We start from the raw sequence: 15,041 nt of genomic DNA, 5'->3' as shown, positions 1-15,041 counted from the left end.
AGCCGAAAATCGAAAATGAGGGTATGTGGGCGAGTCGTCTAGATACCGAGACGAGTCTTGCGCCAGTGCCTCCTCTTGGCGTTGTACCTGTGAAGGACTGTTAGCCGCTGCTGTGTTCTCTGAAAACGTCGTGCGAACCACCGCGGTCGGTAGGCAAGTGCGGGTGTTCAAGAGGTCGGCGTACCTGATGGTGTTGTTTGTCCTCAGGCGGATCCACTGGGGGATGGGGCGGTTCTGCTTCTGAGCCTTTGCAAGCTTCTGCTTGGTGCGGAAAGACTTCTGGGACTGTACAAAATTGTTAGAAGAAGGCGAACGTAGGGTTGGCCATCGTGGCAGGGCGGCAGCGTACCGGCATCGTGGCTGATTGACGAGGCAGTCGGATGTCGAAAGTGTCTGTGTCGAGTGCTTCGATTTCTGGCTCAGTGCAAGTGCGCCCGAAGACTCGCTTCGTGGGCGCACTAGCAGATGCGCTAAGCCTAACGAGTCAATCACGGGAAGCGCAATCGTTGACGAACACCAACACCATCACGAACGTTGCATACGAACAAACGAAAGCCGCTTGAGCCTGACGTCCCCTTTCCACCGAGTGCAGCCACATTCACCGCATCTGACGCTGCAGTGATTAGAGTCAGCAAGAGGGTCATCATCTACATGGGGCTGGCGGTCTTGTATAGGCCGATGCAGCTTAGCAGATGAGGACTCAACATCGTAAATGCACGTTGAACATGCTTGCTCCTCCCACGAGCATTTTTGCATGTGTTATGGAGTTAATTTTTGATATGGCTGTTGTTAACGCATGGGTGGGGAGACGTGACCTCTTCGCCCATGACTGTCGCTACCACGTACATCGCGAGACCACGCAACGACATTTAGAAACACATGTTTCCTGAGCATGTCTTGCCATTAAGGAACGAGCTGACGTCACCAAAGGCCTTCAGCGAGTGACCGTTGGGTTTGAAGGCAGATCTTCCGAATGTGCGAGACGTAAATGCGCACAAGATGTCGACTTCCTAATGGTAATTGTAATCTGCTGTCGACACGCATTTGTACGCCACACAGCTGCCCGAATCAATGTTGCAGAACTAGACTGAAGATCTGCTTGCCTAGAGGGTTCTCAGGTCGCCGGTGAGAAGCGTTTGCTTCACTCCCAAACGTAGGAGCAAAACGTCTGGTCCACCCTCACCTTCATTTCTTGTGTGCCTCACTCGTTGCTTAAAAGAGTTTCTGCGCCTTGGTTTCCCTCCCACTTTCCATTTACTGCAGCCGACTCTCTGGAAGTCTTCAGTAGACGCCATGCAGTCGACCATCGCCAGCGCCGTGTCAAATTTCCTGTAAGGCTATCCACAAGCTGCATATATCGTCGAGCCAGAAGTACCAGTCTAACACCTACAGAACCATGAATCTTGACACTGTTTCCATCCGCGTGGGAGAGAAGGATATCTCGGTTTATAAGGATCTCCTCACACAAGTGTCGCCCTACTTTGAGAAGGCTTTCAACGGGTCCTTCAAAGAGGCTGATGAGCGACACATCACCTTGGAGGGCGTCAGTGAGCAGACATTTAGGGAATTCCTCTACTGGATTCATGCACAAAGCCTGCAGTTTGACACGTCTTCGACTGCACTCGACCACAGTGCAATCCTTCCACCGGATGAAGTTGCTAGGCTTGCAGCGTCTGTCGACGAGACTGCTGGCGCAATTGAAGAGGACAGCGACGAAGAGGACGAAGACTATAAGAGCGATACAACGAGTGAGACTAAACACACTCCGGCGTTCGACGAAGACGCATTTTACACACGCTGCGAGGCTGAGGAAACGTATTGTGCCAGCCCGACGTGGGCAGAACATTCAGAGTTGTTCTGTGTCGCCATGGCGAAGCTCTTCGTATTCGCTGACAAGTACTCGGTACATCAGCTCCGCGACGACATCTTGACCGCTCTCATTGGCCAGTGCTGGAAATGGAACTGGTTTCCGGATGAGGAACACCTAGCAGACGTGGTTTACAGTGACTTGCCAGGTGCCTCGAAATTCGTGAAATTCCTTGCCGGCTGTATAGCTTGCTCGGAGCTTTCTGCATCCAAGGGAGATGCTGCTCGCCGAATGCAGTCCCTGCGAGACATCAACCCGGATATTGCATTTGAAGTTGGTGTTACATACGCAGAGATGGTGCAAGGGCACCAAGACCACGACATATTGGTTGACCTTTCTCGCAGCATGCCAAACTCCTGCCTCTATCACGACCACTCCCTCTTTGACGAAGAGCAATGCCGCAAGCGCATCGCTGACAGGCCGCACATTTTCACTGCTATCCTAGTTGCCTGCGCCAAGGATGTTAGAGGCGCATCATGAACGGCAACTGAGCTGTTTACATATTCGACTGTTCTTTCGAATGTGGTGGTACTTTCCGAGAACTTCAATCCGCAGAGCATACCAATGGCTCCTTCGAAAGCGACGGTGCCGTATCACAAAAGGCACCACCGGAACGAGACATTGTTGAAGGGTTTTCCATGCCAGAGAGGGGTAGCCAAATCTATTGTGGAGGAACAGCTATCAGCCATTTGCATGCTTTGACGTTGGCGCTACTCGAAGATCCACGCATGTTCATGCAGGTGCAAACGCCGGCTGAGTGGATCCTCACCGGATGCGGTTCTTGGACATCTTGAGGATTCAGGTCAGGAAGTGAGTGTAGATACAGCGAGCAAAACATGCAAATATGCCATGTAGCCCCGAGACAAGAGCAAAAACGACTACAACATGCCAAGACTGACAGTATCGCCGTGAAACAAATGCGACATGTCGAAGCCCACGATTGTCGGAGGATGCTGGAGTGCTTCCCCAGATCAACTTAGCCTCGAAGCTATGACGCTTCTCCGTGTAGATCCCGACCCTCTACTTCGGCCAACCTGCGCTTCGTTCTGCACCACGCTGCGACCCCACTGTCCACCATGTGTTTCGCAAAGGTATGCCGCGCAGCTATTTTATAGCACTTCGAACCCTCCTTTACAGTCCACTTCCAATTGTTACCAAATTGAGCGCATTGCACAGCCAAGCGGGAATAGAGCATTACTGCACCAGATAAGAGCGAGGAAGCGCCGATTTTCTGGTTTTGACCCACCGACTTCTCGTCGTATATCCTTCAAGACCTCAGTCCTCCCCAAGTCGCACCTACAAGCGAATCACAGCTATGGCGGACCGTCGTGGCGCTACAACACCGCCGCCGAAATCGCCATCTCCGGCGCCCCTCCCACGATCCTCGAGCCTGCCTCGCATCGCCAACAATAAGCTCTTCCTACCTCTTCAGAACGAAGGGACCGCGATCTCCACCCGAGGACAGCACCTGCCTTTGCTGTTCAAACGTCGACCGTCCACACTCCGCAGCACTGACCGCGAGCGCCGCGGAAGCACAAGTGAGGATGAGGAGGACCTGGAGAGCGCTCGTCATGGGCTTATGATGAACTATGACAGCGACTCGGACAGACGACACAGTGTTGGCGCGTCCGTTTTGAACACCCCACAGATGCGTAGCCAGCGTCTGATTGGAAACTCGAACCCCAGATACAAGTGGTGTGTACTGCAAAGGATCAGGGCCCTGGAGTCCGAGAGCTGATTGTGGATAGGGAGAAGTACTACAAGAGCGAAGAGGAGCTCAAGGGCATGAAGAAGCCAATGCGGGTTGAACCATGCCTAGCTTGCATCCATTGAACTGACTTGGGCCCAGACGAGAATACTACGAACGCAACAACCAGCTCATCCAGCACTACATGTACATCGATCGCCTCCTCGACTCTTCTCTACCGCACAATCTGATCCAAGAATACACCAACCTCGAGTCTGGCGCAGTCAAAATTCCATACACGATCAGCGAAGAATCGTCTGTCGTCAACACACCAGCTGCGGCGACACCTAGCAATGGCGTCTTGAACGGCAACGGGTACTCTTCGGCGAGCAGCTTGACGGATTATCATGGCACAAACGGGAACACCAATGGCGCTACAAAGGCCAAGCTCACACGAACGCCCAAAAACCTATACAAGGTTCCTGAGGCCGACGAGAACACACCTCTGATCGCGCGAGACGAGGTCATCTCCGATGACGAGGACAACGAAGGCTCATCGAACTCGAAGCTCCTGGACTGGGTCCCTGAGGAGGACGAGGGCACTGATAGTCCCATCGTCAAGCTGGCTTTATACGTTAACCTGGCGGCCAATACTGCCCTTCTGATCATGAAGATCGTAGTCGCAGTCATGACGTCCTCGCTCTCCGTCGTAGCCAGTTTGGTCGATGCGGCGCTGGATTTCCTTAGTACAGCCATAGTATGGTTTACCTCCTGGATGATAGCCCGGCAGGATCGCTACGCATACCCGGTTGGCCGAAGGCGACTAGAGCCAATCGGTGTATTGGTATTTTCTGTTATCATGATCACGTCCTTCTTCCAAGTCGGCATCGAGGGTATCTCACGGCTTTCTGGACCCGACCATACAGTTGTGCAACTCACCATTCCAGCTGTCGCCATCATGGCTTGTACCGTTGTGATCAAAGGGCTTTGCTGGCTCTGGTGCCGTCTCATTCGCAACTCTTCCGTGCAAGCGCTCGCACAAGACGCCATCACCGATGTCGTCTTCAATACATTCTCTATCTTCTTCCCCCTGGTCGGCTACTTTGCGAGGGTCTGGTGGCTGGACGCACTGGGTGGTATTTTGCTCTCGGCGTATGTGATCATCAACTGGTCGCGCACTTCGGCAGAGCATATTCGCAACTTGACTGGTGCGAGCGCGACTGCTGACGAGCGAAACATTCTGCTGTACATGACAATGCGCTTCGCAAAGTCTATCAAGCGAATTCAGGGTATTCAAGCCTACCATGCAGGCGACAAACTCAACGTTGAGGTGGACATTGTGGTTGACGAGCATACTGCCTTGAGGGATAGCCACGATCTCGGAGAGAGCCTGCAGTATGTTCTTGGTAAGTCATCCTTTCGCTCCTGATGCGACATTCGCTAACACGCCTCCAGAAAGTGTACCATATGTCGATCGCGCATTTGTTCACATTGACTACACAGACTACAATTTCCCTACTCACATGTCGCAGCAAGAATGAGGCAGCAGGAATGAGGCAGCTGAGGTGGATGGCCCTCTGGTCCGTACATAGCCCTGCTCGAACTTTAGAATATCGACCATATGTTGCACTTTACAATTTGAACTACAACTACTTCGAAATACCGAACTCTCCACACTCGTTCTTCACGTCACGAACTCAATGGAGTGAAAGCGTGAACTAGCGTCGCGCTTAGACCCGTTCCCCCGGTCAACGAACGGCCCATGTTTGACGATCTGCCCCGGTAAACTCGCGCAAGCGGACGCCTCCACGCTTGACCACAACCAATGGAAATCGTGAGCAAACTCAAAGGGATTTACCACAATTCCAGAATGGGCAACACGAACTCAGCACCGACTGTCGGGCAGAAGCGAAAGCGACCCAACTTCCTGTGCGTTGATTGCTGCTCGGGCCCACACCCGCATGTACCGTACCTCTTCGGCTCGGGCTACTGACGCAAGGCACAGAGCCATCGACCAAACTCTGGTTGGGATAACAATAGGCGACGATGAGGAAGAGAAGAAGTCGTTCATGCTGCACAAGGATCTTCTTTGCGCACACTCGCGATACTTTCGAAATGCATGCGAAGGCCTGGTAGCCGAGAGCGAAGAGAGAGCGATCCACCTCCCGCATGTCACCGAATCAACGATCAAACTCTTCCAGTTCTGGCTCTATGGACAAGCGACGCGCGAAGAGCCCAAGCGCGTGATCAAGCGACCAAAGCCCACGCTCCACAAGGGCAAGGAGATCATCGACCTGGAAGCAGGACCCGGCGGGGACCACGCACCCACGGGGCTGGTAGACGGCGAGGACGACGCCATGAGCATCGAAGCCCTCTTCGACACGCGCCGCACCCCGAAATGGCTCGACACCAAGGAATTCCTCTTCCAAACCAACCACCCCTACTTCCGCACCTTCATCGGCCTGTCCACACTGGCCAGCACCTACGACATCCCGCAGCTGCGCGAAGACTGCATGACGCTGCTGGTAGAATTGCAGAACTACAACCGCGACAAAAAGGGGCAACGCGACCTCTGGCCGCCGTACCAGGAGCTGTACGCGGGTCTCCCCTCGCACGCGCCACTGTGCCGCTACCTCGTGCAAGAAGCCGCCGTGTACCGCGACCTAACCAAGCTGAAGCGCTCCAAGCTAGACGAGCTGCCCAAGGACTTCCTCGTCGACATGCTCCTGACCACGACGCCGCTGAAGCGCGTATCCCGCCTCAAGCTCAAGGAGGAGATACGCGACAGCTGCCACTTCCACGCGCACGCGACGCGCGACGCGGCGGTGCTGTGCAAGAAGAGGCAGGCGCGCGACGGGGCGTTTTACGCGAGTTTCCTGCGCGCGTGTATGAGCGAGGTGTATGTGTCGGAGGAGAGCGAGGAGCAGTGGGATGGCGAGAGCGAGACGACGGAGGTGGTGCAGCAGGAGATGTTTGCGCTGGAGGGCGAGAGCGAGGTCTGTAGGGGGTGGGATTGGGATAATGAGGAGACGTTGAGGGTGAGCGAGGGGGAGGAAAGCGGGTGAGGGGTTGTGTAGGAGAGTGGTGTTGGGGGGTACTGGTTTTTTTTTCTTTTTTTTCTTTTTTTTTCTTTCCGTTGTAAGTAGAGTGGTATTTGGGCCGTGGAGGCGTTGGTATTGCATCAGCGTTGCATTCTTACTTATTCTATATAGAGCGGACACACGACTGACTCAGCATCTTCTTACGAGAACCACCCAAAGAAAAGAGAGGATTCGCCCAGATGAAGGTCAGGGCATTGCAAGGGGAAGAGAGCGTGATCTGAAGTGCGCATTTGATCACTCGTCTTGTTTGATGTTCACCAAGAGATCGTTGGACAACGTTGCGTGTGTACTGGTGTAGCAGCTCATGCTTCCACACGGGCCGTCGTCGTGATACCTGTAAGATCCCGTTAGCAGGAAACCCGCCAATGATGCCGAGTCGAGCAGGCACGAGCCGGCTGGCTGCATAGACTTTACGTCAAGCAAGTCGTGCAACTGCAGCTTGTGCAGCTCATTACCAACGGAATGAGAGCTGCAGGCAAGGTGCGATCCGGCCATGTGCAAGGTGGCGTGTGAGTGGTTGTGGAAAATCGCTCAAGAGCTGATCTGCAAGAGGGGACAGCAGTGCGAGTGCAGCACTGTAGCCATGGATTGGATGTGTCTTGGAGCGGGCACCCGTGCTGATGTGAAGAAGCAAGGTTAACGTAAGGTGGTGGCTCCTGTGCGGAATATGTGTGTAGTCTTATTAAAGGTAAACCAAGTTCTGAGGTCGGTGTAGCTTTTGCTTGCCAGCAGCCAATGAAGGCACACTCGGCACGCACAACCCCTGCACTGTGTAGCCAGGCAAACGGTTCTACCCAGACGCATGGTATCTCACGCGTGGTCAGTGCGAGGGTGTGGGTTGGATTCAGGGCAGCTGTTGGCCCACAAGCCTCGCCTGCTGCAGGTTGTTGACGGTGCACGGCAGCAGTCGACGTGCCGTCCATGTGGCAGACTCGAGCCGCCACCCTTGCGTGGCCAGCCGCCTTGCTTCTCAGATGGCACGCACGCGGGGCTTTTGAGTTGCGGTGTGAGGTGTTCGCTCCCAGCGTGGAGGGGCAATGCGGGGCACAGGGAGCGGAAGTGGGCAACCGTTGCGAGCGGACGGACGACTCCGGCGCAGTGGCAGTTTGTGATGCAGCGTCCCATTTGCTACATTACAAAGCAATCCCTGCAGGCCCGAGACGTTTGCCGGCGTGGCAGCCGGGATGGGCACCTGCCATGCGTGTTTCCCAGCTGAAGACGACGCAGCATGAGAGGAGGCAGGGCGTGTGAGGAAGGCATGCCTTGCTGCCGAGGCTACGGCTGACGCGCACGAGGAGCGACTTGACGTGCGTCACCAAGCAGACAGCGGTGTTGTGCCTGCAGCTACAGGAGGCGGATGGACGGACATGTCTTCGAGTCTGTCGTAATGATACCTACGGCCATGGAAGCTAGGGCGGCTGCTCAGTGCTGGCAGGCATTTCTTTTGATAATGGATCCTGGCATCAATGGCTACAGCGCACATGATGTCGTGCTCGTCGACGGGAGCGGTGCTCAAGAAAGAACATGTCAGCGCTGCAAGGACCGTTTGCCGCATTGCGTAACGAGAGGGAGCATCCGGATGTGCAGCGTGACGGCCAGCTACAGCTGGACGGCGTGTACGAGGCTACGAGGCTACGAGGCTACGAGGCTACGAGACTACGAGACTATGAGCCAGCGTCTAGACGACCGCATCCCGCGGGTTTCTGTGCCTTGAAAATGCGAGATGAGCTGGTCGGCACGACGAATAATGAGGGGACTCCCAATGGGAAAATCGCGCAGTCTAACTGGAAGGGAAGCTGGCGACCACGAGAGGGTCGAGGCAGTGCAAGCTCCCGCACACAGGGCCGTTTGGTTCCAGCGAAATATCTATTCCCCCGAGCGCAGCCGCGTTCGTTGTCTGACGCCTGCGAGCTTCGTCTGCTGTTCCAAGACAATCGCGCCCTCCCCCCAGGCCCGCCTGCGGAAGCGTCGCTGCTGCTGCCCGCTGCCCGCTGCCCGCTTCCCGGCGCACCTGCCCATCCAAGTGATCCAACGACATCCTCCACCGATCCTTCCTTGGCCCCCGACACAGCCACAGCCACAGCAGCCACCCGCTCCGGTGCGCGCGCCTGCTGCAAGTGACCAGTGACCAGTGACCGACTGCTCTGCGGCTTCTGCACGAGTTGCGCGCGCGTTGGTAATCGCCCCCCCCTCGGCCTCACAGACAGCGTTCAGCGGTCGAGGTCCACCCAGCACCCAGCACCCAGCACCCAGCACCCAGCACCCAGCACCCAGCACCCAGCACCCAGCACCCAGCACCCAGCACCCAGCACCCAGCACCCAGCGCCCATCTCTGCACGGCAGCTCCCCCGTTCGCCCCGGCGACGGCCTCCCCTCGGCCTTCACCGTGTTTTCGCGATACACGAGCTCGCACGCGCAGCACACTCTCCCGAATCTCATCTCCACCACCCACCGCCGCCGAACGTACGCCGTGCTGAAGGCGATACAATAACACCCTGGGCCGCTTGCCCGCGAGACACGTGCGTCTCTGATCCCACGCCCACCTTGCTGCCCGTCCCCGGTCTTCGGCCCACCTTTCCTTGCTAGCCGCGCCGGCCAGCACAGCACGCAAATTCTAGCACATGGCGGCCCCGACCACCGCCAGCCCACCCAGTGGGACCTCAAAACCCGCCGTCTCGCCTTCTCCGACGGCCTCGACGGCGTCGTCACTGCATTCCATGCCGGATGCGCCCGCGCTGCCCCCTCCCGTGCTTCACCAGTCTGGAGCGCACGGCGTGCAAGCTGCTGCCGAAGCTCTCCTGAAGCCCAGAAAACCAACCATGACGTCGCGTCTGAGCAGCATGTTTGGCTCCAGCAAGGACCCCGCGGCCAAGGCCCAGGCCAACGGAGACATTGTCAAGGCGGCTCGAGTCGCCAACGGCGTCGACACCGCCAACGGCCGTCCGCCACCCGTCCGCCAGGGCTCCGTCTCCAGGCCCACCAAGGAGCCCGTGACCTACAAGCGCTTCTGGGTCCAAGAGGATGGCGGCCACGAGCACCACCTCAAGGTGGCCAAACGCCAGGAGAAGCTGTCCGACATGTTCCAGAACCTGATGCTGGGCAAGAAGAAGGAAGACAACCCCGCGGACCAGCCTCTTAGTCTCATGTCAAACTGGGTCGACGTTATGCGCAACGAGAAGGAAAAGCTCGCCGAAGCAAAGCACTCTCCCAACAACCTGCCGCAGACACTGGTGCAAAAGTACGGCAAATGTCAAGAGGTGGTTGGGCGCGGAGCTTTCGGCATCGTTCGAGTCGCCCACAAACAGGACCCGAAGGACTCGAGGCGTGAGCAGCTCTACGCTGTGAAGGAGTTCAAGCAGCGGCCCAACGAGTCTGCCAAGAAGTACCAGAAGCGTCTCACCTCCGAGTTCTGCATATCGTCTTCCATGCAGCACCCCAACGTCATCACCACCCTCGACCTGCTCCAGGACGAGAAGGGTGTATACTGCGAGGTCATGGAGTACTGCTCTGGCGGCGATCTGTACACCCTCGTACTGGCCGCTGGCCAGCTCGAGGTTGCCGAGGCTGACTGCTTCTTCAAGCAGTTGATGCGCGGCGTCGAATACATGCACGAGATGGGTGTTGCGCACCGTGATCTCAAGCCCGAGAACCTCCTCCTGACTACCCACGGTTCCATCAAGATCACCGACTTTGGCAACGGCGAGTGCTTCAGGATGGCTTGGGAGAAGGAAGCCCACATGACGGCTGGACTCTGCGGTTCGGCACCTTACATTGCACCCGAGGAGTACGTCGACAAGGAGTTCGACCCTCGTGCCGTCGATGTCTGGGCTTGTGGCATCATCTACATGGCCTTGAGGACGGGTCGTCATCTTTGGCGGGTCGCTCAAAAGGGCGAGGATGAGTTCTTTGATCGATACCTTGAAGATCGCAAAGAAGAAGAGGGCTACCGACCTATAGAGGTTCTACGGAGAGTGAGTTTCTTCGATGCTGCCAGCTTGCATTCGCTAACATGATGTGTAGCGTCAATGTCGTAACGTGATTTACTCAATCCTCGACCCAATCCCTGCACGTCGTCTCACTGCCCATCAAGTTCTAGCCTCCGAGTGGGTTTCGGAGATCAAGGTCTGCCATGCAGGCAACGAAGGCTTCTAGAACAAGCCTTCGTGGGCTGCTCTTGACTTGTAGACCGCGCAGGCGTGCGACTGCCAGCTACCCATGATCACGACAATCGTTGGCGCTGGAAACGGACGACCATTCGATATGCGACTCCCTTTGCTCAGGATCCAATCTCGAGCACAGTCCTCCGTTCGCTGATCCTGAGTCGCTTCAACACTTGATCTAGAGGCCATTTGCACAAACCTTTGACCGTACTTTCCTACCTTTGATATGTTTTTATGCAATTCTACGATACCTGGCAAGGCATACCCCCTTATGACTGATGCCACAGCATAGCGGGAACTTCTGGCACTGGGAACTTTTTACAAATCTCACAAGGCGTTTTCTTCGACTTTGAGCATGGCGCGTCAGTGTAATGAGCAAGGCATACAAGACCTAGACAACGATAGGAAGACGGAGGAACATGCGAGCGGATGTCTGATATAGGATTTGGGAGGCAGTATGAAGATATCTTTACGTGCTTGCGGAGAGACTTTTGGCTGTGTATGGATCAACAGCCTTCTACGAGTCTCCTTTTTACGATATAGGCATGAATACAATCGAGTGTGCGGCGTGCACCGCCGCTGCTCCCATCAGAACGTTCGTCAGGTGATACTTGACGAGATTGACACTTCCAGCCGCAAACCTGTGACGTGCTGGCAGCACAGCACAACAATCACTCGTCAATGCTCATCTGTTTCATATCTGCGACTGTTTGGCATAGAACGGTTGCGTGTATGACATCTTGGCGTACGCTTGTTACCAGCCGCCGCTTGAACAGACGTGTGGGCGCAGGAGCGAGTCCGCAGCAACGTGTCTTTGCACGAAACACACCAGTTCGCGCTGCACTGAGCCTCCCAGCCCCCCCGCACATGCAACGGTGCCCATATGAGCCGCATCGACGCACGTACAGCCAACTTGCAGCCACCCGAGTCTGGCTAAGCCATGCGACCAAGCAATGCCCACGATTGGCGCACAACTCCGCAAATGGACGGCATTCCTGCTCCTCTGCAGCACACCCACGACCGTCCTCGTCCAGTCAACGAATAACAGCGTGACCTTCCATACTGGCGCTACTGCACCTCTGAGTGTCACAACGCATGGCGCTTCTCCTGCGCTGTCACGACCAACGGCCTTCAGTCGCCCCTACGCGGATACCGATACGATATGCTCGTACCGCACGATCAATTACATTACACATACACTACCTCAGCAATGCCTGAAGACAAGCTGGTCGGCTTCGATCCCAACAGTCTCCATCAATGAAACAGCACCTGCAGCAGAGACGACACCGACCCCGCAAACATCGGCCTCGACTACAAAGGAAGGAGCAGAGGAATGGGTAGGTGAGAGCACGGGGGATGCAGCAGCAGCAGCAACCGCTTCTTCAGCAGAAGTAACGCCCTCTGGCGACATCGTGGCTGGCAGCGGTACTGGAAGCACAGAACCAGATGCTGAGCTTGAGACAGACTCGCCCTTCGACAACGCCAACTTTCTCTCCTTCGACGAGTGGAAAAAAAGGAACTTGGCCCAAGCCGGCCAGTCGCCTGAGAATGTTGGACAGGGCCGAGCTGCTTCTGCTGAGCAAGGGTCTCGAAGGCGCCCAGTCAATGTCAACGCCTTGGACTCTCTAGGCGAAGAAGCCGAGATCGATATCGACTTCAGTGGGTTTGGTGACCCTTCTGAGGGCAGCTCTATTGGTAGCGATGTTGCCTCGAAAGCCCCAGGTGCTGAAGCAGCCAAGGCTTCAGGTGAAGCAGACAAAGCCGGTTCCGGCTCCTGGGCACTGAGCAAGGACGCTGGGAAAACGTGCAAAGAGCGCTTCAACTATGCGTCATTCGACTGCGCAGCAACTGTTCTTAAAACGAACAAGAAGGCAAAGGGCTCCTCAGCTGTGCTATCAGAGCACAAGGACAGCTACATGCTTAACGAATGCTCTGTCAACAACAAATTCCTCATTATAGAGCTTTGCGACGATATCCTGATTGACACCGTCGTTCTGGCAAACTACGAGTTCTTCTCGTCCATGTTCCGCCACTTTCGCGTCAGCGTATCAGACCGTTATCCTGTTAAGATGGAGCGATGGCGCACGTTGGCTACATTCGAAGCTCGTAATTCCCGCGACATCCAGCCCTTTCTCATCACAGAGCCTCAGATCTGGGCCCGCTACCTGCGTATCGAGTTCCTGACCCATTACGGCAATGAGTTCTACTGTCCCCTGAGCCTCTTGCGTGTGCATGGTACTACGATGATGGAACAGTTCAGACGTGACGAAGAGGAAGCTCGAGGCGGCGAGGATGACGTTGAATCGATTGAAGAAGAGGAGAACGTAGTCAAGCCCGCCGACGGCAGTGGCCCAATCCCAGCGGACCAAGTTCCAATCGTATCGGTCGAGGAAGAGCTTGTTCGGTTAAAACAGACTGCGACTTCAGAAAGCTCACCGAACGCTGTCATCGACACCCAGCCAACCTCTAGTCCGACCGTATCGCAGCCTACGTTCTCCAGCCCAACGTCGGCGTCAGCACAAGTGGTAACGTCAACATCTCTTGACCAGTCAACTGGTGCACCCAGCAACAACAGCGCCGTCGACAGCCTGTCACGCCCATCGCCCTCTTCCATCGTATCCAAACCAGGCAGTGGGAATGACGCCACCGCCCTACCACCAACGCCCAGCAGCATTGCTGTCGCATCCCAGGATATCAAAATGATTCCATCGGCTCAAGGTTCTGCTGTGGTTGGTTCGAATCCTGCTTCTGGGACGTCTACCACCCGCAAAGAGTCCGCCGCTCGCTCACCTGGAACTGACGCACCATCCCCGCCTACCAAAAACCCTCCAGCGAAGCAGTCCAGCAACAATACCGCAGCAAACCCTCCAGTCCAGTCACAGACGCGCAGCTCGCCAACACAGCCAAATGCCGCCGCTCCATCTACCCAGGAATCCTTCTTCAAGTCGATTCACAAACGCCTGCAGTACCTCGAGGCCAACAGCACCCTTTCGCTGCAATACATCGAAGAACAATCACGTATTCTACGAGATGCCTTCATCAAAGTGGAAAAGAAGCAGCTGGCAAAGACGGAGAAGTTTCTTGAGTACATGAACACTACGGTGATACAAGAGCTCAAGAATTATCGCAACATGTACGAACAACTTTGGCAGAGCACAGTCATTGAACTGGAGGGCATGAAGGAGCGGCAAAGGTCAGAGGTGGGAGAGATCGGCGCCAGGCTCAGCCTGATGGCTGACGAGCTCGTTTGGCAGAAGAGGATGGCTGTCGTTCAATCGACATTGTTACTTCTTTGTCTCGGTTTGGTCCTCTTTGCGAGGTCGGGAGCGATGGGAGCTGCTGTGGACATGCCTATCGTACAGCAGCTGGGGACTAAGTACTCCAGCTTCTTCGATTCGCCGCCACAGCGAGGACTCGAAACTGGTGTAGACCGACGGAGACGGACGTTCAAGAGCATGTGGCGCAGCGACACGTCGGCTGGACTGAGCGATCGAAGTGGCCATCACAGCGAAGGGCGCAATATCTTGTCGGACGTGGATAGTGACGACGCGAGAAGCCCTGTTCGAATCCAGTATAGTCCCCCCACTCCCAACACACCAGGCGGCCGATCCGATGCTGCTTTACAATCCGGCTCTTCACCCCCAGATGTCAACGGCCTAGAAGACGTCGATTCAGACGGTGGGCCTGCAGCACCAAGAAAAGTCCCTGACATCAGCCTTGAAGATCAAGCCAAGCGCATACAGGTACTGGCCACACAGTCTGGGCCCGCCACACCCAACGGCACCCGCGACAGCCGGCCGTCATGGGAAGAAGTCGATCGGGCCATTGACCAGCTGAAAGCTGAAGAGCACGACCAGGCTGCGCCGCAGAAGGAGGTGCGTGTGAAGGGGAAGGCGAGGTCGCCGCTAAGAAGGGCTCAGAGCAGCTACGATGGCGCTGGAGACGATAACTCGCCAATTGACAGTGGCAGGGACCATCTCGTCAGTAGCTGATGATGCTTGCGAGAGCTACCGTACACTACGATGTGGCGTTGGACTAGTCTATGATGCATTGAGGGATGAAATGGCGTCGGGGGCGAACGGCTGCTATGCTGATTTGTACATATCCCTTCGGTTCGTCGTTCAAGACGACATTGAGTAAATATCAGTATCACAGCACGACTAGGAAGCACTTACCTGATGGACTGGTTGCACATTGTAAGAAGTGCAGGCTGAGGCTCGCATTTT

At 55.8% G+C, this 15,041-nt stretch overlaps 6 protein-coding genes across 6 annotated transcripts, besides 5 other annotated features; 5 read left to right on the top strand and 1 right to left on the bottom strand.

Moving 5' to 3' along the window:
* Window positions 1-38: 38 nt before the first annotated feature.
* Window positions 39-355, bottom strand: EKO05_0002970 (60S ribosomal protein L39; the record flags this gene model as incomplete). Its single annotated transcript, XM_059636059.1, has 3 exons — window positions 39-87; window positions 185-285; window positions 350-355. 3 exons carry the CDS (start codon window positions 353-355, stop codon window positions 39-41), a joined length of 156 nt encoding a protein of 51 aa, XP_059492042.1.
* A 154-nt stretch (window positions 356-509) lies between these two features.
* Window positions 510-547: a tandem repeat.
* Window positions 548-1,293: 746 nt separating this feature from the next.
* On the top strand, window positions 1,294-2,347 carry EKO05_0002969 (uncharacterized protein; the record flags this gene model as incomplete). Its single annotated transcript, XM_038938085.1, has 2 exons — window positions 1,294-1,331; window positions 1,393-2,347. The coding sequence occupies 2 exons, from the start codon at window positions 1,294-1,296 to the stop codon at window positions 2,345-2,347; spliced, it is 993 nt and encodes a 330-aa protein (XP_038801537.1).
* An 835-nt stretch (window positions 2,348-3,182) lies between these two features.
* On the top strand, window positions 3,183-5,095 carry EKO05_0002968 (uncharacterized protein; the record flags this gene model as incomplete). Its single annotated transcript, XM_059636058.1, has 4 exons — window positions 3,183-3,562; window positions 3,616-3,666; window positions 3,717-4,960; window positions 5,010-5,095. The coding sequence occupies 4 exons, from the start codon at window positions 3,183-3,185 to the stop codon at window positions 5,093-5,095; spliced, it is 1,761 nt and encodes a 586-aa protein (XP_059492041.1).
* A 329-nt stretch (window positions 5,096-5,424) lies between these two features.
* EKO05_0002967 (uncharacterized protein) lies at window positions 5,425-6,619 on the top strand (the record flags this gene model as incomplete). Its single annotated transcript, XM_038937972.1, has 2 exons — window positions 5,425-5,483; window positions 5,560-6,619. 2 exons carry the CDS (start codon window positions 5,425-5,427, stop codon window positions 6,617-6,619), a joined length of 1,119 nt encoding a protein of 372 aa, XP_038801535.1.
* A 36-nt stretch (window positions 6,620-6,655) lies between these two features.
* Window positions 6,656-6,687: a tandem repeat.
* A 1,585-nt stretch (window positions 6,688-8,272) lies between these two features.
* Window positions 8,273-8,318: a tandem repeat.
* A 562-nt stretch (window positions 8,319-8,880) lies between these two features.
* Window positions 8,881-8,984: a tandem repeat.
* A 292-nt stretch (window positions 8,985-9,276) lies between these two features.
* On the top strand, window positions 9,277-10,807 carry EKO05_0002966 (serine/threonine-protein kinase HAL4/sat4; the record flags this gene model as incomplete). The annotated part of the gene is made up of 2 exons (XM_038938004.1): window positions 9,277-10,626; window positions 10,676-10,807. 2 exons carry the CDS (start codon window positions 9,277-9,279, stop codon window positions 10,805-10,807), a joined length of 1,482 nt encoding a protein of 493 aa, XP_038801533.1.
* Window positions 10,808-11,768: 961 nt separating this feature from the next.
* EKO05_0002965 (uncharacterized protein) lies at window positions 11,769-14,807 on the top strand (the record flags this gene model as incomplete). The annotated part of the gene is made up of 1 exon (XM_038945183.1): window positions 11,769-14,807. The coding sequence occupies one exon, from the start codon at window positions 11,769-11,771 to the stop codon at window positions 14,805-14,807; it is 3,039 nt and encodes a 1,012-aa protein (XP_038801532.1).
* Window positions 12,174-12,207: a tandem repeat.
* Window positions 14,808-15,041: the final 234 nt, after the last annotated feature.

This window comes from Ascochyta rabiei, chromosome 4, assembly GCF_004011695.2.
Source record: "Ascochyta rabiei chromosome 4, complete sequence".
NCBI lineage: Eukaryota > Fungi > Ascomycota > Dothideomycetes > Pleosporales > Didymellaceae > Ascochyta > Ascochyta rabiei.
This window is presented reverse-complemented; position numbering and strand designations above follow the sequence as displayed.